Source organism: Amblyomma maculatum, chromosome 1 (assembly GCF_055883805.1).
Source record: "Amblyomma maculatum isolate TAMU_Amacu chromosome 1, ASM5588380v1, whole genome shotgun sequence".
In the NCBI taxonomy this organism is placed as follows: Eukaryota; Metazoa; Arthropoda; class Arachnida; order Ixodida; family Ixodidae; genus Amblyomma; species Amblyomma maculatum.
In genome coordinates this window covers 413029352-413055309 of record NC_139344.1, presented here as the reverse complement: position 1 = coordinate 413055309, position 25958 = coordinate 413029352, and the positions used below count along the sequence as shown (strand labels likewise).

At 43.4% G+C, this 25958-nt stretch overlaps 1 protein-coding gene across 1 annotated transcript in view; it reads right to left on the bottom strand.

The window, feature by feature from the left end:
• LOC146208960 (phosphate-regulating neutral endopeptidase PHEX-like) overlaps positions 1-25958 on the bottom strand; it is a 44304-nt gene that overhangs the window by 7416 nt on the left and 10930 nt on the right. Inside the window, exon 2 of the mRNA XM_084579591.1 lies at positions 1227-1602. Coding sequence (XP_084435717.1) covers positions 1227-1602 — 376 coding nt within the window. The remainder of the gene's footprint in view (positions 1-1226; positions 1603-25958) is intronic.

The window sequence follows — 25958 nt, the reverse complement described above, 5'->3', positions numbered from 1 at the left end:
TTAACTGTGATGTCATTGCCGTTATTTCATGTAAAAATAAAAAATATAACGTCAAGTCGGCAAAGATTCTACGCCAGATAGCATATATTTACATAAAGAATATTTCAAGTATTGTCTCGTTTTCATGTCCGTTGTCTATCTGGAGATATTTAGCGCGACAGTATTATATGAGTAAATAGCAACGGAAAATGGAGGCGGCGCCGGTGTCCGCAAACTGTTCTAAAACATGATGGAACCATCCGGGCGGTCGTACAATACCTGTCGCCTGACACTTCCATATTCTAGCTTTCCATCCTAATTCAGCCCTTCATCTACCGATTAGCCCACATCAAAGTACCGGGAATTCATCCTAGGAATTCGCATTTACAGCACGCAAGATATCTCACGTACACTTCGTAAAACTTTTATCACTCCTCAACCGCGGCAGAGGCCAACGTCCTTTTCTACGATTAATATTTAGAAGGAGATTCTCCGCTCACTGCAGAACACCTTAGAATGTGATGAACGCATTCAGTTATCCAAAGAATACACTCCACCGAGAGCAATTACAGGATTTTCAGAACGTTGTCAGCCCGCCCACAAAGGTTATACTAAACAATATCTTTCTCTAAAAAAAATATTTTTTATCGCAAAACAAACTCAAGAAAACTTGAGTTAGAGACACAAACCACTAAATGTTTCAAGAGGACGACTTGTATTCTTTCGTGAACACCAATTAATTTTGCTGATATGTTACCTATTTTGCTTAAGCACTCCATTAAACCTTATTCATTTTGTTTTGTGTAATCGATACCCCATTTTTCTACCTCCTCTCGGATACATATTTGCCATGATGTGATGGCAACCCATATGTATAGCTTGATTTACTACGTAGACTCAATGTTCAAGGTATATGCAACAAAGAATGCAATACACAACGGCCGGCTATTTCTCGGGCCTTTAGCTGGGGAGCCCCACTTTCCCGGATTCTTCGAATACCATGCCAGGCTGAATAGCAGTGAAATGTTTCCCAGATTATTAAAAATGCCTCTCTCTCCCGCTCATGGCTTACTTTAAATTCGCTTTCGGGCACATGTATCTTGCGGTTGTGTAGATTAACCCCCTAATTGTGGCATCCCTGAATTTTTTTTAACACCAACACCGCATATTCTGGAAAAAGGGTCTTAAGCCTTATCGCTTCCAATTGAGCGAATGGGAGGGCTGAAAATGAATTACAGAAAGCCTACCCGTAAAAGTCGTCGCACGGGTGCACGCTCAAATTCATAGAGCGCCGCAGGTCTTCGTCTAGCGAAAAGCAGGCGCCCTGGCAGTAATTGCGCTGATGGAGCACAGCGACCGGAACGAAGAGCACCGCCGATGTGGCCAGGGCCAAGCCAACCACGAACGAGCCGTAGCGAAGACAGCTGCCCGCGTGCGATTCGTCCTCTGGGGGCGACAATTCCTGCGGCCAACCATCTGCTGGATCGGGCGATCGCATTGCCCGCTGCTTCGTCTGGTTCATTTCTCGTTGGCCCCGCTGCCATCTCGTCGCCGGTGACTGCCCACTCGAGACGATTGGAGAACTTGACAGCTCCACAGAATACATGAACAGTTCGGGGCTTCCTGCAAGAAGTCGAGGGGAAATCGTGAGAGTGAATTAGCGTTGCAGCTAACTGCCAAAGCGTCTTCTTCTTCTACGCGTTCCACGAGCTGGCGGCGGCACCTGCAACGCTTTCAGACGGTGTATGAAATATTTAAGCCGTACTTTTGTATTATCGAAAAAAATATGGAATGCAGTACGAACGTAATGCGATTAACATTATTCCAAAATCTTGGAAGCTGAAGCAGGTACAGGGGCTGGTAAACATCATTGCTTTCCTTTTGTAAAACAATAAATAACCACTACCACCACCACCACCACCACCACATTGCCTTGCTGTCTCGACTTTGCCGTCTCGGCCTGGCTTTCTTTCACAGTTTCTATTTTATACAATGCGTATGATTTCCTCTTGAAGTGTAGGCGTCAAAGATTAGATTTATTATATACTGAATTTAGTTATATTTTATCTGATAAAATATCCAAATCCTTCTCAATGCATTTAAAGTCATTTTTTTTTGTTGGACGAGTTTATGATAGCTTAAAACATAATAAATTCGCTACTTCTTGTAATTTAATGGCAGAATGAAAGTGGCGGTAGAACTTCTTCTCTATCCTGATTTGTTCCGCGGTGCAGTGGTATTCAATCCAATCCCCAATTTGTTGCTCCATTTCTCGGTTATGTTAAAAATTAACACTTCTAAATTTTTGCACACGATTTTTCTAAAGTGCATCTGAATACAATCTTCAGCAAAGCGTTATACAGCGTGATAGTTATGGCGGAATTTTATATTTTTATTGCAGTAGCACTAATCAGCCACGATTATGAGTATTCTTGTCGACAGAGCCATGTAGACCAGACAAAACGCAAGCCAACACGGTGCGAACGCACCTAACGACAAACTGCAGGGTACGTTTGGCAGGTTAGGTTGACGGCGGCTTTCCTCCGTTTTGGCTCGTGCCCTCCACTACGGCGGCACCTCCATTTCCCTGTTCTTCTTTCACTCCCACCTCTCTCCCTTCCTTTTGCCCCGCCGGGGTGGTGCAGTGGTAAGACGCCCGACTACTGTGCCGGAGTACCCGGGTTTGAACCCGACCTCGGCGGCTGCGTTTCGATGGAGGCGAAACGAAGAGGCGTCCGTGTGCTGTGCGATGTCAGCGCACGTTAAAGATCCCCAGGTGGTCGAAATTACTCCGTAGCCCTCCACTACGGCACCTCTTTCTCTCTTTCCACTTTCACTCCCATCTTCCTCCCTTCCCTTACGTTTTAGAATAACAGCGCGAAGGACGAGGACGAAGATAGAAGGACACAAACACAGCGCTGTTATTCCAAAATGTATTACCAACTAGCCGGCACGTCAACGCTTCCCTTACGGCGTGGTTGCGGTGTCCACAGAAAAACAAGTGAGACAGTTACCGCGCTTTTCCCTTCCTATAAATAAATCTCCCTTCCTTTACAACGTGGTACATGCAGTACCGTCGCAACAACATAATAATATAATTGTATAATTGGTTCATAGGAAAGAAATGGCGCAGAACTGTCAGACTAATTGTTTCTGTGGACACCTGAACCACGCCTTAAGGGAATTGTGGAAGGTAGGAGTGCAAGGGTATAGAGAGAAAGAGGAGCCGTAGTGGAGAGCTACGGAGAAATTTCGACCACCTGGGGATCTTTAACGTGCCCTGACATCGCACAGCACACGTACGCCTCTTCGTTTCACCTCCATCGAAATGCAGCCGCCGTGGTCGGTTTCGAACCAGGGTACTCCGACACAGTAGTCGGGCGTCTTACCACTGCACCACTCCGGCGGGAAACCTACCTGTCCCAGCCTCAACAGGGAAGTCTACACAAGTAGACTCCCCTGTTGAGGGTGGGAGGGGTAGGTCTCCGTCGCTTGCGGCGAGGGCTTGCCTGCCACCGAATTTTGTTCTGTGGTAGGCCATAATTGCACCCGCCACCGCTTCGGTGGAGGACGATGGCTGTTGTTGCGGCGCGCGTCTTTGTCTCCCTCTTCCTTTTCTTTCTTCTCTATTTTCTCGTAATTTCGACCACCTGGGGGTCTTTAAATGTTCGATGTCAGCGCAGGTTAAAGATCCCCAGGCACTCTGTAACCGTCCACTACGGTTCCTCTTTTTCTCTTTCCACTTTCACTCCCACCTTCCTCCCTTCCCTTACGGTGTGGTTGAGGTGTCCACAGGAAACAAGTTAGACAGTTACCGCGCCTTTCCCTTTTTATAAATCATTCAATCTTCTGTCTGCACGAGACTGCGAAGGTGGCTCAGCTACAGAGCTAGCAGCAGGCCCGTGCATTTTCTTTTCCTTCTTCCTACAGCCACACAAACAACAACAAGCTCAACAAAACTACAAAACAACTGATTTATTTATAGGAAGGGAAAGGCGCGGTAACTGTCTCACTTGTTTTCTGTGGACACCGCAACCGCGCCGTAAGGGAAGGGAGGAAGGTGGGAGTGAAAGTGGAAAGAGAGAAAGGAGCCGTTGTGGAGGGCTACGGAGTAATTTCGACCACCTGGAGATCTTTAACGTGCGCTGACATCGCACAGCACACGGACGCCTCTTCGTTTCAGCTTGTGTCGGCGGAGAATTGTTATAGAGAAGGAGAGGTGCGCCTGCTCCTAGGTCTAAGGGGCTGGGACTGGTAGGAAGGCTTGTTCCCAGGCAGTATGCTGAGAAGATTCTTCATGCTTTTCGGAATATTATCAAAACATATTGGGGCCAGACCGAGGATATTTCAATCTAGAAATTCCGTTCGTTAGCTCTAACAGATAAAAAACACGTACGTTCATTCTTGCAGTGTTAGACGGGCGGCTATTTGCGACGCAGCGGCGCCAGCATCCGCCGTGGCAGCGTACGCCTTCTTCGTTGCCACGCCTCAGCAGCGTGCAATGAACATCGCTGGAGTTCGAACTTGCGGTGCCATGAGAAACCATACAGACAGCGCTGCCGCGCTCGCACGACTGGCGCCGGCACGCTCCCTCTTCGCTCTTCCATCTAGCAGCGCAGATGCGCGCCTCGCGGCTTGTCTGCTGCAGCTCCGCTCGCACTCGGAGAATGAACTCTAGAACCACGACATGCATTGTCCTGTCTCGCGTATCTTAGAACAGTCTGCAACTCAGTGTGAGTACCACTGACCCTTTATTTAAAGATATATATTTGTAACGGAGTAGATTTTGTGGAGCATTTGTTGCTTTATTTGCCTGCCACGTTTCTACACTTCCCTGCAGTAGTAATAATTCAGAATCACTAGGACGGGCCTTTGCGTGCCAATATCGTCTTCGGCTGCTTTGGTTGATGCTGTATGCAAGGCTGTCCTGGACGACCACTAAGATAGCTATTTTTGGTAGGGTGACAAGTAATTACTGGAAATTAATCATTTTGTCAGTCATTGGCACCTGATAAGAATAGCAGTGTGGGGTTATCTGCGCTTTAAGCACGCCGAAAGTAAGAAAAGCTTTTGTTTCAACTGTATTGTACCAAACAGAAAATATATGCCTGTCATGATTTCCAATTACAGCGCACTGTCTTGGAGACACAAATCTTTTGCAGTAGTCACATTTACTGCTCATGAACAGTTTGGCCAACTTGTACTAAAAAAACAATTCTGCATATTATTGTCTGTTATTTTTGTCTTCGCTTGCAGATGTTTTGTACGAAAGGAAAGATGGTGACACGCAAGCTGCTCGAACATACATCGGCAAGGGCTGCTGAAAGCTGCTGTCATATAACCGAGAGCAAAAGGCGCATTCTAGAGATGCTAGCCTGGCAGACACCTGAAGTTGCCATTAATTAGCGGTCTTTCCACAACCTGGGATCTGCCGTCACCTTGTCAATGGACCCAACCGGAGGTGAAGTCCTGAAAGTCTGAAAGAATTCTGCCTGTATTTTTTTGTTTATCCTGCGAACGTAATAAATATTTATGAATCGAACAATTTGGCTTTTTTGTGTGCATGTATACTTTCAGGGTGCTGTGTATGTAATATTAGGTCCATCTAAAATACCTGCACACAACAAACTCACCCCTGTGTTTGCCGCATGATGGCCTTAGCTGCCTCTGCGCCGTAAGACCCATCAAATAAAAAATAGCCCAGAAAAAACATTCAACAATAATGGGATTACGTGGATGCTATCATTCAAAGCCAGTGGACAAAGTTGGGTGGGCTATGTTGGGCAGCCGATGAGTCTAGCTGGATAGCATGTAAAATAACTGCCCAAAAGCGAAATCAACCCTATGATTAGCGCATGATGACCTTAGCTGCCTCTGAGCCATAACACCAAAAATAAAAAATAGCCACAAAAAAACAACAACAACAATAACGGGATTGCCTGGATACGAATGATGCAAAGTCAGTGGGCAATCTTGGGTGGGCTATGCTGTGCAGCCGATGATCAAAGCTGGATAGCAGTTCCTAAAAGCCAGTGAGTAAGCTTGGTTGCAAGTATTGTATAACCGGTGAATGTGGCTGGATGTACGTTGTATAGGAGTAAGTAGGTATGATTGGGTGGAAGATATAGGGTAGCCGTTGAGTGAGGCTGCATGCCAATAAATAACGTAGTCTGCCATTGGTGGCCATTGTAGTAAGGCCCAAGGCGCCGGCCGGTAGTCAGCTGTATACAATGCAGGCGGTGGTGGAACAACCTCGGAGAAAAAAAAAGGGAGGGAGGGGGGTGGTTGCTGTGCTGCAGAATGGTGAAATAATTTGTGGTTCTCTTTAAAAGATGTGAGCGCCAAGAGTGAAGGAGGTTTTTGGGAGAAGTGCCCCACTATGAATGATGAGCGCGCTGACTTGGAGATATTTTTCCCTTTGTCTGTTATCCTCCTCTTCCTTGTCCGTGCCCGCTGGCCCAACTTGAAAAAAAAATGGGGGGCGGGGGACATTGCTGGTTAGAAGCACTTGTTAGTGGCGAGTGAGGACTGAGCCTGCTTAGAGAAAGAAGAGTGGGGGTTGGTAGAATGGTGAAATTCTTTGCGGTTTTCGCTAAAGATGTGAGCGCCAAGCGTGAAAGAGGTATTTGCGAGGAGTGGCCTATGCAGGACTTCAAAAAAGCGAGGAAAAAAAAGGAAGAAAGAAAACAGAACCGGAAGGAGACGAGGGAAACTGTTAAGGGACAACGATTGATACATGCGCTGTTCCATGGTCGGTTAGCATTCAACTTGCAGGGCTCATATAGAAGACATTGATCCAATGTTTTAGTTTATCCCAATAATAATCGTCCTCAACTTATAAAGTATAACTCATGCTGCTCCCGTTCCCGGGTAATATTGAATCCCCCCTGACGAGCTGTTAGTTTGACTGAGTCGAATGAGTGCTCTTTCTGGTTGATTTGTTTGGAGCCAACAGCCTTCCTCAGAAAATTCAAATTTTTTAAAGTTAAGGAAAATTGTAGATAAACTATTTAGACCTGAATTTCATATCCGTAGCCTTGAGACTTATCTCCATTCCAAAATCACACCATAGGGTTTGCAGGTATCACTGCCACCCTCAATTAATAACCTGTGTGACGTGGACAAAGAGAACTGGAACCATATATTGAAATCTGCATTTTTAGATCGCCTTAAAGTCGCCATTTCTCATTGTGAGAGGGTGTTGGTATCCCTGCGAACAGAGGAGAGTCATGCTCGTAGAAAAATCGCCCTATCCACGCTTCAGGCCACAGAACTCATGCTATTTGAGGAAAAAAGAGAGACCGAGATAGCCGAAATCAAACGAAAAAAATTTGCCCGTGACGGTGTTCCCCACATTATGATCACAAACCTAACAGTACCGGAAGCAAAGAGGTCCCCCGGACAGTTTATACTTCGGGACCTCCTTCTGTAATACCGAAAAAAAAAAAGAAGCATTTACGCACGATTACCATGTAGGCTCAGGCTTTGATCCCGAGGACAGTATTATAAACCTTTCATCCGCTCCCCTTATGGCAGGGGAACGATCTGTAATCTCACGAGGACTCACATTTTGCCCTACTACTGAAAAATCTAACAAATTTTCGGTATTGAAGGACCTTGACAACTTTGCACGAGCAGAGATTTCGACCGTGAAAACTACCACTGGACTACGAACACGGGGAGAGACAAACATTTGGACATGTACATTAGTGCCGTCCAGACTGACGTAATCAGGGGTTATAAGAAGCACAGACCAGGGAAGCAGAACCTTTCCAAAACGGAACGTGCCGCATTAAAGGCGTTCAGTAGATGCAAAGGTGTAGTCATCAAACCGGCAGATAAAGGAGGCGGCATAGTGGTCACGTACAAGGACAAGTATATTGAGGAAGGCATTAGACAACTCTCCAATACTAAATTCTAGAAACACCTACAAGCATCAAAATTTCATTGCAGGGACTCTAAATGGGCTCGCAGAAGGTGGGCACGTCTCCCTGCGATTATGCAAAACCCTGACCGCCTCACACCCATCCCCAGGATGATTCTACATGTTTCCGAAAATTCATAAAAGGGGTAACCCTAGCCGCCCTATAGTATCCGGCATTGGCACATTGACACATTAAATGGACACATGCCTGAATGAAACACACCCCTCCCATGTACGTGACACAAACCATTTCCTTCGCGAAATAGCAGGTCTAAATCCTCCTCAGGGGGCCTTTCTTGTAACCCTAGATGTAGTCTCCCTATATACAAATATCCCTCATTCCGAGGGAATCAAAGTTCTGATTGAGGCCTATTAACAGAATAGGAAGGAAGGATCCTCCACTCCAGAAGTCTTAGAGGTTTTGACGAAACTAGTACTAGAATAGAACTTTGATTTTGACAATGAACACTACTCACAAATTAACAGCACCGCCATGGGTAGGTACACAAATGGCCCCTACTTATGCTAAGATCTTCATGCATAGCATTGAATCTGAATTTTTACTTACTTCCCCTATTACGCCCACCCTATAAAAACGCTATTTGGATGCTATTTTCTTAATTTGGGCTGACACAGAACAACCACTCCTGCATTTATTTCAAAACTTCAATCTCCTCCATCCTAGCATACCCTTCACGCGCACATATTCCTCACACAAAATTACTTTCTGGACGTCGAAATATCGGTCCATGAAAGTTCGCTTACCACCAGCGTATACAGAAAACCCACGGACCGACAACAATACTTACATTTTCAAAGCTGTAATCCTCATTCCTCAAAAACAAGCATCCCATATTCTCAGGCTCATCGATTCAAAAGAATCTGTGAATCTGTTCTCAAGATCAGCATTTCGCACGAAACGTTAAACGTATGCGGGAAGTCCTCACTAAACAACGATACCCGCCAGATATTGTTGACGACGCCATAAAAAAGGCTTCTGAACTCAACCGAGAGGAACTATTGAAGGGACGTCGACGAAAGGAAAAATAGACCGTCGAACAAGACTGGTACTCACATTCACGAGGGGTAACCCCCCCCCCCCCCCCCCCCCAAATTGAAGAAAATCCTAAACAAACATTTCAACATTCTAGAACCGAGCGACCGTCCCTTCAATATTTTCATGACTCCTCCAGGTTGTCTACAGACGACCAAAAAACATCCGCAACGTTCTAGTCAACTCAAAAATAAGTAACAGCCCGCGAATGGGGTGCCGGCCAGGTGTGCAAGCACATGAGACATCAAGCTGTGAAACAAATACAGCTTCAAGTTTTAAGTGCAGAATAGATGGTAATTTTGATTGCGATGCCTCGAACGCTATATATCTCCTAGAATGCTGTGCATGCCACATGCAGTACATTGGCCAGACGGCTACCCCTCTACGAATGCGGTTTAATAATCACCGTTCTCATATCCGCTCTCTGCCCAACCTTCCTTTCTCAAAATATATAAACCAGAAAGAGCACTCACTCGACTCAGTCAAACTAACATTTCTTCAGGGGGGATTCAATAATACCCGGAAACGGGAGCAGTGTGAGTCATACCAAAGTCCTTGAAGGACTCTGCTATTACATACAAGTTTCACGACGTCGCAGTCACACCGTACCTTTCTGGTGAAGAATAGACCAATCCCACGGACCGATCTGCCCATGCGCCGGTTTTTCGGAAGTTGCAGCGCTGCCACGTTAGTTATAGTTGGCTGGTCAGGGGACGTACATGCAAATGCACAACTGCATTCTCTACTCTACACGAACTCACCGCACATTTTTCGTAATTCACCGTCGTGAAAAACATGATGTCATTATTTGAAAATATTTCGCTCGCTGTTACATGGAAAACAAACGTCGTATGAGTCCCTCTGTTCTTTTAAGCAATGGCTTCTACCACTCGTCCGGTCGAAAAGCCGTCAGCGCAGTCGACGAGCTCAAGAGATCCTTATATTTAATTGATTAGTTGATCAAATAAACGAACGAAAATTGAAAACAATTAGAAGGAGGGCTTCAAGTCTTTCTAAATGCTTACAATAGACAGCTAATTCTTGATGATACTTATTAGGGACGATATAGCGTGTACTTGATACAATCATTAAGCGAAAAATTAGAAAAATATAATTAGAAAAGATGATTGCAAGGTGTCAGAATTCTCAGAATGAAATAACAACGCTTGATACTAATCAATAAAATTTACAGTGTGAATAATTACGGATTGAAGAATAACATTAGAAGAGTGAATATAAAAGGTGTAAAAATGCCCAGGAATAAATTCCAATGCTTGGAGATTCCAATCAAGAAATCATGATAATTGATCAATTAAATATTCGAAGAAAATAATAGATGCCTTTGGTGTGAAACTGCACACAATGGCAGGCCTGTTGGCCGATGCTATAGTATCGGTGAATAAAAATAAAAATGAGATAACAACAATAAAAGTGATTAGAAAAATGAAAATTAGAACCAGCTGAAAGCTGAAGAACATTTGCCTTGCGTGGGAAACACTTACGTGTCGTACCCTTATTGCGGAGTTTATAACTGTCCCCTATTTTTTTATTTTTGTGGTTAACAACTTATGCTCTGTGAGTATCGTATCATTTGAACCACGTGGGAATATACTTCGGCGAAAAATATTTTTTTTTAGTTTGCTCTTACAGTCCGAGTGCTTTGTGGTGCATGTACCGTTAAGTAGACATAATGAAGGAGTTCAGGGATATAATTAGGTTGGCGAAAGTTTTTATTATTGCGGCGCCTATTCGTTCGTGTCGTAATAGTACTTGCATAGATTTCGCACACACCAGTATTTGAGAACAGACCTTCGCAGTTGGTTATCTACTCATTAGTCGTTACAATAGGTTACGTCTATATTGTATTTACAGTTCATTGCAAAACGAGTGATATTTCAGAAATACCCTAACTCCGACGTTGATTCGAGAAAGTTTATGTGACCTTGAAGAGCAAGGCCTGGCTTAGCTATTGCGAATAGTCTCGTGAAACACGATATGTCGATACAAATTATTAACGTATCGATGTAATATCGAGAAAAAAATGTGAAAAATGCGCGGAGTGCACAATGTTATGTGGGCGTTCATTTTCACATGCGATTATCCAGCTTGTAAAATAGGGGCAGTAGAGTCGTTCACGACGCAATCATAGTCGACTCTAGCATCATTTTATTAGATAAAAATGCTATGATGATGGTAATAAATGGGAACGATGTGCGCCATCGAAAAGACACCTGTCGAAGCATTCTACGGCGCTCGACTACTGCTCCCAAGGACGCGGGATCGAATCCCAGCCTCGGCAGCCGCTTTTCGGTGGAGGCGAAAAGCAAGGCGCCCCGATGCTGTGCAATGTCAGTGCACGTTAATGAACCTCAGGTGGTCTAAATTTTCGGAATCATCCACTACGGTGTCTGTCATATCCTGAGTCGCTTTGGGAAGTTAAACCACACTAACCAACCAGCTTTTTTATTATCAGGCCGCACTTACGTTCCGTCGCTGCGTGTAAGCCCAATAGCGTTTCACACACCTGGATGTGTTTTTTTTCACTTATTTATTTTGTATTTCTTGTTCATGCTTTTCACACACCGATACGTATTAGCAAACACGCTTGGAATTTTGAGCAGTTTGAAACATTTAAATGCATTTTCATCTTTTAATGCATTCAGATAATTATTTGATCGATCACACACTCTAAAACTTTTTCACGAACATCATCAAACATTGCCTTTTGATTTCTTGCATTCCGACACCTTTCAAAACTTTTATTCCAAATGTTCTTTTTTGCATTATTTAAAATCATTAGCTGATCAATTATGCAAAGTTTATTCCCAAGCAGCACACTATCATTAGAGGGACGATTGCCTTATGGAGAAAAACAGATGTACCAATATTGGGAACACATCGGATCTCGAAGTTACTGCATTCCTCATTGTTGCATATCGTTCGCGACAATATTGGTCCATCGTAAAACCAGTTTGATACTGCGAGTATGGCTCTAGTGTTGCCTTTTTCTTTGATAGCCCATGTAGGACAATGGCGCTAGTCCAATGGCATATTTCAGGTTAGCGAACCAGTGGCTTTCCGTGCATGGTCCTATCAGAGGCTTTTCCATTCAGGCTTCATTGTAAACCTGCGCCTTTGATAGGCATCGTCGAGATTTGCATCAGGTTATTCTGTATGGTTATGCGACTTGATTTCCCTGTTTTAAACTGTAAAAAGCAATGCAACAAAAACATTTCTGTGTCAAACGGTTATATTAACTTTTTTGCTTGTAAACTACTATAGTGTACTCATATTAAAGCGGCAAAAGGATTCAATAAATATTTATTTGACTCTTAGATGCATTGCTTCAGTGCCTGGTGGCAGAATAATCAAGGGAATGAAGTGTTCAGCTACTGGCTATTCCATCCGGAGGAGACAGCCTATCAGTATTCAGTGTATAATCATTTAAAGGATATACCCATCTTGTGCTGCTTATTCAGCTGGTTGCGTTTTAAAGTAGCCTAATACAAATAAGAAAGTCTTGAATATGTATGAAATGAACAGAGGAACTGTTATTTCGAGGTAGCTTGGGTTTGCGAGTAGCTAGGGCTACGCTGCTATGATGTATCTAGGTGTTCAGAGGTTGTGCTGGGATGGGAATAGTGTCTGGCTGGAGAGGGGCACTGACATCCTCGACTGTTCCTGCCGCCCTCTCGATGTAACCAATCCGTCACCTATTTGCGGGTGAAATGTTGGGAATCAAAACCTGGCATTTGTGCTTTCACGCACGCATCTGAAAAAAAAACAAAAAACAGATACAAAGTCAAAACGCAGGCATTACTTCACTAAGTAAAAATCATGTTGATTGTTTAAAACGATAAGCATAGAAAGCAAAAATAGAGATCATAGGTATATAATTCCGCATAATCCTGTACCGCAGGCATCATACAGTATTCAAATTTGAATTGTAACTGATAACAAAGATCACCTAGTAAGAAACTGCGTTGGGTCTGGCTGGGGAAGAGGGCCGGTGCATTAGCTCAGCAAATGGCATGTTCCTGCTGCCCTTTCGATGAAAGCCAGTCAACCATTAGCGGATAAAATTCTGGGAATAGAAAACCACCATATCTGCTTACACGCATGGTATCAGTAAAAAAAAAGCATTAAAATAAAATTATTCGCGGGCCTTACTGCACGAAGTAGAAATCAGGTTGATTGTTTAAATAGACAAGCATAGAAAGCTAAAATAGACAGCATAGGTATAAGTGTCATTGCGCATAATCTTGTACTGCAGGCATCGTACAGTAGCAAAATATAAACTTTAAAGGATGACCGAGATCACCTTATGAGAAACTGCGTTGAGCCTCGCTGCAGAGGGTATACTAGATTAGCGAAAGGCACGTTCCTGCCGCCCTCATTTTGTAACGAACCTACTGTTTGCAACCATTTGCAGTTGAAATTCTAGGAATGAAAAACGGTCAGAAAAACATATGGCAACAATACATGTGAAACGCTTAAAATGCGAACACTTCTTGGTAGTTTTGGAATTCAAAGTTATGGCAGTTAAAAACGATATACTTTTTTATTGGACCTAATCACTCTGCTTTCAAAACCCAATGAGCCGTGTGACAGGCTCAAATTAACATACTCAAAATCAAATCTCATATTTACGCCTCTCTACATTATGACAGTTTTTTACCACGCATAGGCATGACATTTTGTAGCCTTGAACAATTTTTTATCAATTCCATGCAAATACTCCAGCACAGGTTTCTAGATATGCTGAACGCATGAATTGGAGAGGAGTTTTCTTTTCGATAGCTTGAATCCAGTAAATAGTATATTACTGTTCCTCCGCATCCTACACAATGGGACAGTATAAATGGGAGAAGGCTGTAAGAAAACATCGGCAGAATTATCGAGAACCAAATATTGCGCCTCTGAAGAAATTTATGTGCGCCAAACATTTGGCATGTAAAAAAGGAACGACGTGAAAGCATTAAACACTTCCTCAATTCTATTTCACTTGCAAGTGAACACGCTCGCCATTTCTGCCGCTACGTTGTAAAAAAAAGTATTCCGATTGTTGCAGCGACTCAAGCTGGAAGAACGAAGAGGTTCCAACAAGTTTGCAATATTTTGATGCATCGGTGCCGGTTGCAGCGAAATATGCTCGATTTGCGGTGTTGAAATATAAAGCACTTGTTATTTTTCTCGTAAACAAACGGTAGATCATCAACGTGCGCAACAGATGGTGGACTACATAGTAAGTGTGGTCAAGGTTTCGACGATTAATATAACCAAAGAAGACTGATGAAATTCTTACCACATGTTCAGCGCTGTTTTGCGCATCACGTCAAGAAAGAAAATTCGTAACAAGAGTTTGTTATTAAAACGTTTTCCAGCTTTTTGTGTCATGCTTTATTTGTGCCAAATAAAAACCAACGGGCATATAGAGTACAACATTAATTTTCGACATAGGACGGCGAACAACCCCGGAGCAGGGCACAGTTGGGCGAGAGTGGAAACAGGCTCCGCCTCACACAGTGAAAGCTAGAACTCTTACGGACATGGAGACCGGAAAGAAAGATGGGGGAAGAGATGGGATTGTTTCGTTAGAGGCAAAGCGTACGTGGCGGCTTCTTTTCCCCATCCCCGCTGCCTGTGCTGGAATCTTGATGGCGGCGGCGGAAAACCCGCCCTCTTGTTTTCTACTCACAATGATCAGCGGTGCAATAAAATTGCAGGCGGTGGTCGCGCTTGTGTACAGACCTTGTTATTGTTAATTTTAACCAACCTATACCTTCTCCACTCCCTATCACTCCTCCACTTTATTTCGTCTTACTATCCTTTCGTTAATTCTTACTGCCAGCCGCGGATGTCGTGCTTGAGGCCGCTTCTCGCACATTTTCTTTCATTCCTCATTGTCTTATTTTTAAATATATAACCACGTGCTGCAACTAATTTTCGGCGAAAAATATGCAGCTAAGATAACTGTTTCTTCAAAAAAGCTTCAAACACTCGCTTATATGTCCGGCGGTGTGCTATGGCCAGTTCGTTCACGATACAATAAAAAGGCTACCCAGAGATAACAAACGATAAAACAATGACTAAAGTAGTAATTCAGATGCAGCCTCTTTGATAAACTATGGCGTCACAGACTGAAAAAAATATTATATATCTATTCATTTTCTTACAGCTCGAAGAAATTCTACCCTTCTTCACACAAACATTTTGGCGGTTCGGCGGAGTTTATGATTATGTGGTCCGTCCATTGGCGGTCTAGGCTAGCTAGGCTGTACAAGGCGTTGATTGTAAACGTGCTGCAACACCAAGCCCAAGTAAGAGAAACAAACTCAATTGACCAAATATTTAACTGATAACTACTTCACATTCTCTATTCAATAATTACATCATTACAAGCCAAGAATTTCACAAAAAGATAAAATACACATGCAATGACATCCTGGGCCACATGTTTACCGATATGTTTCCAAAATTGGGCCATTGCCTTGTGCTTTATGGGTTAGTTTTTCATCATCAAGAATTGTCCTTTCATTTCTTTTCTATTATGAGCATTTTGAAACACATCAAGCCCCCTTTTGTCCCATTTTTACTTTTTCAATTATTCTATGTAAGCAATTGATCAATTACACACTCTAAATATTCTTTTATAGCATTACCAAGCAGTGCCTTCTGAGTCTGAGCATTTTGACACCTTTCAATACCTTTTTCCAAGTTTCTTTTCTTCAAAATGTTTAAAATATATACCGATCAATTACTTGATCTTTTCTTAATTAACATCACTAGTCACTTTTTATTACAAGCGTTTCGACACCTTTGAACCATCTTTAGGCAGTTTTTATTCTCTGAATAAATAATCTTTCATTAATCAACAACCTTTTCATAGAATAGGTAACGCCTACCACACACCTGTCCTTAATCAGTCACTAGAACCTCAAATTACTACCATGTCAAGTTTTACGCAGCCCCTGATAATTTCCAAACGGGGTGTCGGCAGCTTATACCACTAACACGACGCCGTTGCCTTTTCGACTGAAGGAGCAGTATAACCTCTCTCCGTTCAAAAAACCTGTCATTGGACTCTTGTGGGGTTGTACCATCCATGAACTTACCAGGTGATTTTCCCAATCCACTCTGGTCTAGACACAGGGTAAAATCATTGGCAAAAGCGTCGCGTAGGCACTTCAGGCGGCCGGAGGCCGGATGGCTAAGTGCACCAGCATGCACCGCGATCGCGGGGGCATCTTGAAACCGACCGGTGGGATCTGCCTATTGAAAACATGGCGATGATTAGTCACATTGAAGAAGCGATGCCAGACGGGACTTGTTCTGCAACAAGGTATCCCTTATGACAATTGTTACTACAAATATGCAGCCTCTACCTGGAGCACAATGTGGACAGGACATAGGGACATGCGGCAGATTAAGCAATTAGTGGGGCTCACTCATAGAGGCGAGTTAGGTCGTGCTTATAGAAAAAAAAAATTAAGGACAGTATGACCAGACGACCGGGTTGATGAAAAAAAAACATTTATTATAATGTAAGAGAAAATTGTTATTTTGTTTGGGAGGTGCCTTGTTCTTTCCAGGACTAGAATTGCCTTGGCCACCCACCGAATTATCTGGGCAACGGAAAGTCTGTCACGCGAGGAAAAGAAGACAACTACGAAGACAGGAAAGATGCTGGGTAAGCGCAGTGCGGACTGCCAAATGTCCTACACAAACTAAATTAGTGTATTAAAGTAATTGACAACTAATCAAAAACATAAAATTTAAGATCACAAAAGTAATTGAGAAAAAAATATGATGCAAAAATTTTGAATTTTGTAAACTTGGAGTACAGTTAGCAAGGGAATCTGTGAGTAGCTGTGATGGAGTTATGTAAGTACTGACAAATTCGAGGCAACGCAAATCCTTTCGCACTCGCACCGAAGGAGACTAGAAGTGGGACCGACTACGTAAATCCCAAACGTGCAATTGGAGTTTCTAAATGCACCCTCCTCTGATGTGAAAACCTTCGGCAAGCGAGAAAGACGTGATCAATAATTTCAATTTCACCGCAAGTGCAAAAAGAGGCTCTCCGGGATAGAAGTGCTGCGCGATCCCTGCCAGCGTCGGACGCCCTTTGCTCCTTGACGATCGGCTAAGTATTGGGTTGCTAGTCCCGGTTTTGTCTTTCTCCTGTGCTTCTTTTGTTCTCTGTTGACTAACGCACGCGGTGACATTGTCAATTTAAGGTAATGTCGACGCAGTCCCCCGGCCAAGGGCGCTCCCCTTGGTCGGCTTCCCTCCTGACCGATGATCTGCCCTTGGAAGCTTTTCAGAGCTCCGGTGTCCGTAACATCCCTGTGGCACTCGTACCTAAGGATGGGGGCACCATTAAAATGAACAACCCAGGAGCTGTTCGAGCTGCCCTGCAGGAAATCACTTCCTTCTACGAAGGAATAGCCGAGGTGCGCCAATTTGGTCGCGGCGGGATTCTTTGCCGTTCGCAAGAACTATCATGCATAAAGGACCTGCTAAAATGCTCCTCTTTCGCCTCTCATCAGGTAAGCAGTTTTATCCCTTCACACCTGGCTTGCACAAGAGGTTTAGTCCGAGGTGTAGATTCCTCATTAAGTCCACAAGAAACCCTTGACCTTCTTTCCGCGGCAGGCGTTGTTGCGGTCTATCGCTGTAGCCGGGAGCTAAATAATGTTCGTGTGCCGACAGAATCGGTTATTGCTACATTTGCAGGCACAGTCTGTCCATCGGAGATTAAAGCGTGGCCTTTAATATTCAGAGTTGATCACCTACCATCAAAGCCTCTGCAGTGCAACAACTGTTGGCGTTATGGCCATACTGCAGGCGGTTGCAAATCCACTTTGCGGTGTTGCAAATGCGGTGAAGCACATAAAACACACTTATGCTCAGATCAAATTCTCAAATGTTGTCTTTGCGGCGAACTTCACTCAGCAAATTCTTTGGAATGTCCCTCTAGAGCGCATGAAATGAAAATTCTGGAGATTATTGACCGTAAACGTTGCTCGAGGCGTGAGGCAATTCAGGAAATTAAAGACAGAGCTCATGGGTATGCAGGTGTGTCGGCCCGTTCAGGAGCTCCATTAGATTCCACGATGTCTAAAACCATAATAACTGCTATGGAAGCAACCATGACCAAAATGGTGGATAGGATTGTGACAATAGTCACAGAATGCATATCCAATGTTCTAGCAGCTAATAATACTCAGACTGTGCAACCTGCTATGGTTTCTTCTACGGCACCTGGACATTCACTATCAGTGCAGCACTCATTAGCTGCAATGTCTTGTTCGCAAAATGAGTCTCTTTCCGCATTACCTATGCTTAATTCCAACAAGTCGGACGAGGCTCACGATGCAGATATGGATGAGACAGATACGCGAATTCTAAAACGCAGTGGATCCCCGTTGTCCAACCCGTCATCACCTCGCCCACAAGCAAAATCAAAAAAGCAACAGCTAGGATCTAAACCAAAGGAAAACATTTTGGGGCAGGCTGTTGCTGCTGCCCGGATTACATAAACATAGGAAAGTTAAAAGTTCTTCAGTGGAATTGTAGATCTCTTCTTTCAGCTACTACAGATTTAGTTTATCTTTCTTTAAAACATAATCCAGAAATAATTGTTTTACAAGAAACTTGGCTTACAACTGAAAAACATTTTCACTTACAAAATTATCTATCATTTCGACAAGATCGACAGTCAAGAGGTGGTGGGTTACTAATTCTAGTTTCTTCAAAATTTTGTCATAGGGCTAAGATTTCCTTTCAATATTCTAGTTTAGATTCAGAATTATTGGCTCTAGATTTTGAAATTCCAGGGTTCAGTCCGTTTACATTAGCGAATATTTATTTCCCTCATGGTGTTCACGACACCAGATCTCTAGACCACCTACTAGTTAATTGTCAAAATTCGGTTATTTTGGCTGGAGATTTTAATTCGCACCATGTATCGTGGGGTTACAAGACGGATCCCTGCGGCAAGCGTCTGTGGGATTGGCTTTCAGACAATAACCTTCACTGCATGAATTCTGGCTTACCAACTTTTGTACGTGCTCACAGTCAATCTGTGATAGATTTAACTTTTTCAAACACTAGTGTTTCTATACTAAATTGGTCGACAATTGATGGTGGCACCTCTAGCGACCATATACCTATTGTTTTTGAGGTTAACTGCCGCTTAACTCTGCCGACATCTCAGTTGAGATCATACGTAAATTATAACCAGTTTCACTCATTTTTGATTTCGTCTCTTGAGTCTGTGGTTGAGTCTACGGAAGAGTTAAAATCGCAAACATTATGCCAGGCTATTGCATCCTGTCGTAAGAAGTGTGAATTTTTAGTACGTACATCTAAAGGCAATGCATCACCAAAATGGTGGAATGCAGATTGTTCGCGCGATTATAGAAGAAGAAAGGCTGCATGGAAGAAGCTCCTTCACAACCAGTGCCCCAAAAATTGGCATGATTATAAATTTTTTGCAGCTGCATTTAAACGCACAGTCGCACAAGCGAAAGATAATTATGATAATGAGTATTTCAATTACCTTTCACAATCTAATAACAGACGTGCACTTTTCAGGTTTTTAAAATCGCGGAAAAAGATTCCTGTCTCAGAAAATTTACCCTCATGTGTTTCGACTCCTCAAGAAGCTCTTAGAACAGTAGAAAACATCGCTAAAGGTTTAGAAAAGCGTTTTTTGTCAACACTTCCCAAATAACCTACGTTAGTAGGCCCAGTATATACGGTTAAGGATGTTCCTAAAATTACTTTTTCTCAGCTTTCTTCGATTATAATGACGTTGCCAACTGCTGCGCCTGGTCCTGACGGAGTAACGTCAAAAATGTTAAAAATCCTCTTTGAAGTGTCTCCAAATTCCTTGTTAGAATTGGTAAATTATTCAATTATTCATTCTTGGATACCTGGTGACTGGAAACTAGCCAAAGTGATTCCTTTACGGAAACACAATGGCGGTGGCTATTCTTTGGAAAATATCAGACCAATATCTTTAACATCAAACTTGGTAAAATTAATTGAAAGGGTCGTACTCAAACGTGTTACCGAGTTTGTCGAACAAAAACATATTCTTAGTCCCTGTCAAATCGGATTTCGAGCAAAATTTTCAATATGGAATGCACATACCGACCTTGAGAGTCGAATTCTTCTTGCGCGGCGCAAAAAAATGCATGCTGCATTGGTGACTCTAGATATAGAGAAGGCTTATGATAGTGTAGAGCCCCGAATTTTATTGCACAGATTAGAATCGCTATGCTTTCCACAATACTTAATTGATTGGATATCTACATTCCTACAAAACAGACAATTTTACTGTTCATTGAATGGAGTTCATTCTAGCAAATATCAACAAACCAGAGGTGTCCCTCAAGGGGCAGTTCTCTCGCCCGTGCTCTTTAACATTTTAATGAGTTCAATTCCCACTCATCAGGAGATCCGCACGTATGTCTATGCGGATGACATCGCATTCTTTACGGCTGCACCTGACATTCAATCCCTCAACAGGCGCCTGCAATCGTACCTAAGCTTCCTTCAAAATTGGTTAGATGACTTAAAATTTAAATTAAATGTTAAAAAGTGCGCGTTCCTTGTTTTCCAAATTCAGGATCCGGTAACTCTTGCTCTAACATTTAAGCAGGAAATGATTCCTCAAGTTAAGTCTTTGAAATATCTAGGGGTGATTTACGATGACCATCTGGCATGGAGGGATCACATTGAACATGTTGCAGCGAAGGGGGCACGTGCTGTGGGTATGTTGCGCAGGTTAAGCAGTCCAAGGTCTGGGATGCGGCGAGACGCACTATTAATGATTTATGTTATGTATGTCCGCCCAATTATAGAATTTGGATCTGTGTTATTTTCTGGTTCACCTGCTTACAAAATTCGTCCGCTTGTTCTTTTAGAGCGGGAAGCGCTTAGATTATGCCTTGGGCTCCCCAAATTCGTGGCTAATAATGTACTATACCTTGAAGCCCGAATGCCACCGTTAATAACTAGATTACAATTCTTGACTGTCCAGACGTATCTGAAAATATATGAATCACAATTCCACCGCTCCATATCAATTTTTTGTTGCGAGCCAAACTCCTTTTTTGGAGTCGTATGGCCTCGGTTTCATACCCCGCAGGTAATTCTAGTGCAAAATCTGTTACAACCTTTGCACGTAGTCCTTTCTAACATCTTTCCAACAAAAGTAAGTGCATCGTCGGTTCAAATTATCTTTGATGACATTTTCCCAAATAATGCGAAACACTTAGCACCACACATTTTAAATGGATTATTAGAAGATCATTTACAAAGTCTTCCAGTTAGCATAACAATAGCAACGGATGCTTCTCAATTTAATGAAAAAGCCGGCGTTGGAATATACTGTCCGCTTTTAGACTGGGCTTTTTCAGTCCGTCTTCCGGATTTTACTCCAATTTTCCAGGCGGAGTTGCTGGCGGTGGTGCTTGCTCTGCGCAAACTAGACACAACATACTCAACAGTGGCTGTAATTACAGACTCTTATTCTTTGTGCTTGTCGCTTTCTTCGAATATGGATTCGCAAATTTTAAACACCTTTCTTTCATTGCTCCCCTCACATTTGAGGCTCATACATATAGTGTGGGTACCAGGACACAGCAATGTGACAGCCAATGAGATTGCAGACAGACTAGCCAAAGATTCTCTGAACGGCCCTGTATTGCCCATCCTCCCGGCAACAGCGTACATAACAGCAGCAAGATTTCGGCGGCGTGCCTTATTAAGCACGCAGTCTGGATCTATTTTATCCTCGGATGACTACCTGCACCTCAAGTATTCGTGGAATAGGAAATCATGTCAATCAAGGCAGACTGAGGTCTCTCTAACAAGGCTACGCTGTCGTATTCCGCCCCTAAATTTCTATATGCACAGGTCTGGTTTGGCGCTTTCTCCTGTCTGCGCATTCTGCGGGGAACCGGAAACAATAGACCATTTCTTGATATTTTGCCGCCGTTTTACCATGATGAGAAAACGGTACTTAGAGAAGCCGTTACAACAGCTGGGTCTTAATTTGAGCAGCCAAATTTTATTATCGTTCGGTGCCACCATGCTTGGGTACAGCCACAGGTATGTTTTCAACGCCATTCAAAACTTCTTAATAGAAACAAAACGTCTACCTGACTAATATGCTTTGAAGTTTTATTCTGTACATATAAATCTTACTATTCTCTTACTGCGTGCGTTAGTATTTACTATTATATATTTTGGTTTATCATATCTACATTTCCTTTTCTATTCCCTAGCATTTATTATTATTTTTTTTTCCGATGTAGTTATACATCTCAAAATCTAATATCTCTGCACCCCAATTCTTGGCCGATCCCCCTATGTGGGTATGTGCCATCACATTAGAGGAGAACAACAACAACAACAACAGCAAGCCTCACAAAGGTTTGTGGGGCTGATCCCGCATCTACATAAATAAAGATTTAGGCGAGGAATACTGCATCTCAGGAGAGTCATCGTGGCCTCACGCTGCCATTATTTACATGAACGAGCTTTCCATGAGTATCTGAGATGCTGGTATTCGGCTGTAGATAGCAAAGGATCATTGCATGAAACGGCTAGGTATTGATATCGCTGGAAACGGGACATTCCAAAAATGGTGATATCAGGGATGGTACATGAAACAGATGCACCAAGAGCTGATTTAGCCAGGAAATCTGCCGCTTCGTTCTGGAAACCCTGGCCAATCCCTCTTCGTGGGTATGTGCCAAATATCAAGGAAGAAGAACAAGAAGAAGTAAGCGCAGTGTAATAGTAAGTCCAGCCCCGACTCGGACGACATCAAGTTACTTTGCAAAGGATAAGGGCCACGGCCAGGCTCTCTTTTTTGTTTTCATCCTGGCTGGCGTAGCTGCCGGCGCTGCCGCAGCCATTATAACTGCCATATACATTGGGATCCCCAAGAAAGACAAGGACGTAACGCCATTCTGCTGCCCTGGGCTAGCGCGGGTATTAGCCTGGTACATCAACGACAGCATCGATGCATGCCGAAATTTCTTCCCATACGTCTGCGCTAAAGTAATTCGGGATGGCCAGAGGGAGCAAGGCGACGTGTTTGCTCAGCTGCTTCAGTCTTCCATCACCAGAGCTTCGTCTAAAGCTAAGACATCTAGTGCTGCCGGACGCTTCCTCACGTCTTTCTACAGGTCTTGTGTAGAAACCCTTCCCTGCCCCAAAAGCTCCTTCCATTCCCTCGCTAGCGCTCTTATTCATGACGTGTGGGAAAAACAAGCGGTGGACAGTAAGAAAGCCATTCTCTACATCTTCGCTGCGTCCATAATGTATAATCTGCCATCAGCCATATTTGCTTCTATCAGTAGGGATAAATCGAAGGTGTTCATGGAGAGCCTGGTCAAATTCGGCAAAGGAATTTATCAAGACGCCATGAACGCAGTGGTAGGCACCCTGAACGAACGCGCCAATGCAACGATTCTGTCGACAGTTGCAGCTCTTCGTTTCCGAGGCAAATTATGTGAAGCACTTTTATCGTATCGAAAATATAGAAGACAGTATGCCATAGGCAAAGATAAACACAAAATTCAACAACAACTGTGAAACATGAACGACCTGGAAGCCGCCCTCTACGCGTATAGTTCCTCACTGCAGAGCGCAAATTTAGTCACTGCTGTGGGCGTTCGCCAAATTCGATTGATTCACGACCAGTTTGTCTCGCAGGAGGAAGACAATGCCACTGCGATAACGAAGATGACATTTCTCATGTAGCATAGCGTCGTGAATGGAATAGCGGAAGTATACATGAGTGAGTACTCCATGTCAGAAATATTCAAGGTTTGTCAGAACCAAGCGTTGCTGATGCACGAAGTCTGGAACACTTTCACAGCCGAAATGCCCACAAGTCCGGACAAAGACACAGTTGCCCAAGAGGTATTCGCTACAGTGAAACGCTCCGTGCACACGGACATTAGGGCGAGCTAACTTTTCGATGCTGATGATTCCCAGCAACTAGACAACTTCTTCGAGAGTCTTATTTTCGTCTCACCCATTGAGGCAAGTCAGACTTCAATAACTATTCCAAATTCTACTAAAAACTACGGCGAGAACTTCCTAAAAGGGCACTTTTATAGCTTTTTAGTAGAAAGACAGCGCAAGATGAATTTGATAGATGTACCCGAGGTCTACTATAACGAAGTACTAATTCTGGGTGAAAGACAGCTGATCCTACCTCCCAAAATTTAAAGGCACATTAGCCCTGGCTCGACCAAATATGAGCTGCCCAACAATGCTCGACTTGGCCGATTGTTTGCGGAGGTGATTTGGCCCATGACACTCGCCGAGATCAAGTGGACGTCGAAGCCTCTAGCTAATATCGAACGCTTTAAAAAGTGCTTCATTGAGAACTACCTAGGTGATGACAAAAGAGAAGCGACACAGCCTTTTCCACAGTATTTTTGGTCTGCTATAAATCGTGAAAGCAGTCAGTAAGTCTGGCTGGCATACGATCAAACCTGCATGGAGTATTTGGCGTATATCAAACGCACAGTTCTTTTTCATGTGGAGCACATACTATAGGTGCCCATGGCACTGGTGGTCGAAGAGTACGCGCTTGGACAACGTGTCGATGTTGTACAACGAAGATTTTGCCACAGCATTCCAGTGTCCTTTCAGTGCACCTATGAACAAGACCCGCCAGTGTTTTGTGTATGGTTCGCGAGTTTTGATGCAACCGCTAGCGACTATAGAGCTGCTGCAGTGAAATGAACATGCTCCTTCTATTGCGGGCTGAATATCTTCAACTTTGTCGTTCAAGCTACCGTTGTTTTGAATTCATTTAATTTTTAACATATGAACAGTACATCGGAGGCAGTTCATGCTTTGAATTTCCACAAATATGTGTTTCAACTAGGCTGAAATGTGTGCAAGAGGCAAATAACTGATTGTATTTGAGATGTTCCTAGATCAATCTCATGCGTCACGAATTATGTTCAAGTTACATTTGATACAGTATTACCTGCCGGAAAACTCGCAATTTTTGTCTTTAATAAATCGTACTTCCAGACTGGAATGGCTATTGAGATTGAATTTGTATGCTTCGTAGAACCAATAAATGAATCGAGATCGGCACTCATTGTAGAGTATAAATGATTTATCTGGTTTTGGTGCTGGCGATTGGCTCGCTTTAGGTTTCTCATCACATCACACCATTCGAAAATGTGACAGGTGCCGCAACTATTGAATTGAACCAGTCTTAGTGGCAACACAAACGTTTTTTGTACCTGAGAAAACTCTAATAATAATAATAATAATAATAATAATAATAATAATAATAATAATAATAATAATAATAATAATAATAATAATAATAATAATAATAATAATAATTGGTTCAAAAGAAGGGAAAGGCGCACAGTATCTGCTACACTTGTTTCTGTGGACACCTGACCGCCCCGGAAGGGAAAGAAAGAAGGCGGGACTGAAAGTAGCTACAAACCCGCTCCTTCTCTCGCCCCAAAGTACATTCATATATATTCAAAGAGCAGGTTGACCCTAAATGCAAGGTGTGACGTCGACGCCACTTTAGACCACATTAAATGGGTATGGGCGGTCTATCTGCGGCTCCCCTGATGGGGCTGGGATAGGTAGGTCAGCACCGCATGCGGCGGGGGCTAGCCTGCCACAGACTTTTTATCTTTTGTAGGTCGTCATTGCACCCGCCACCGTTTCGGTGGCGGACGACGATTGTTGTTGAGGTGCGCGTCTTTCTCTTCCTCTTCCTTGCCTTTCTTCTCTATTTTTTCTTCTGTCTGCACGAGGCAGCGGAAGTGGCTCAGCTACAGAGCCAGTAGCACGCCCGTGCATTTTCTTTTCCTTCTTCCTACGGCCACAACAATAACAACTATCCGCCACCCGTTGATTTGCTGCCAGCTCCATCTTTGGAGGAGTGGGGGGCCGTGCTGGCTGGTTGGTTGGTTCACA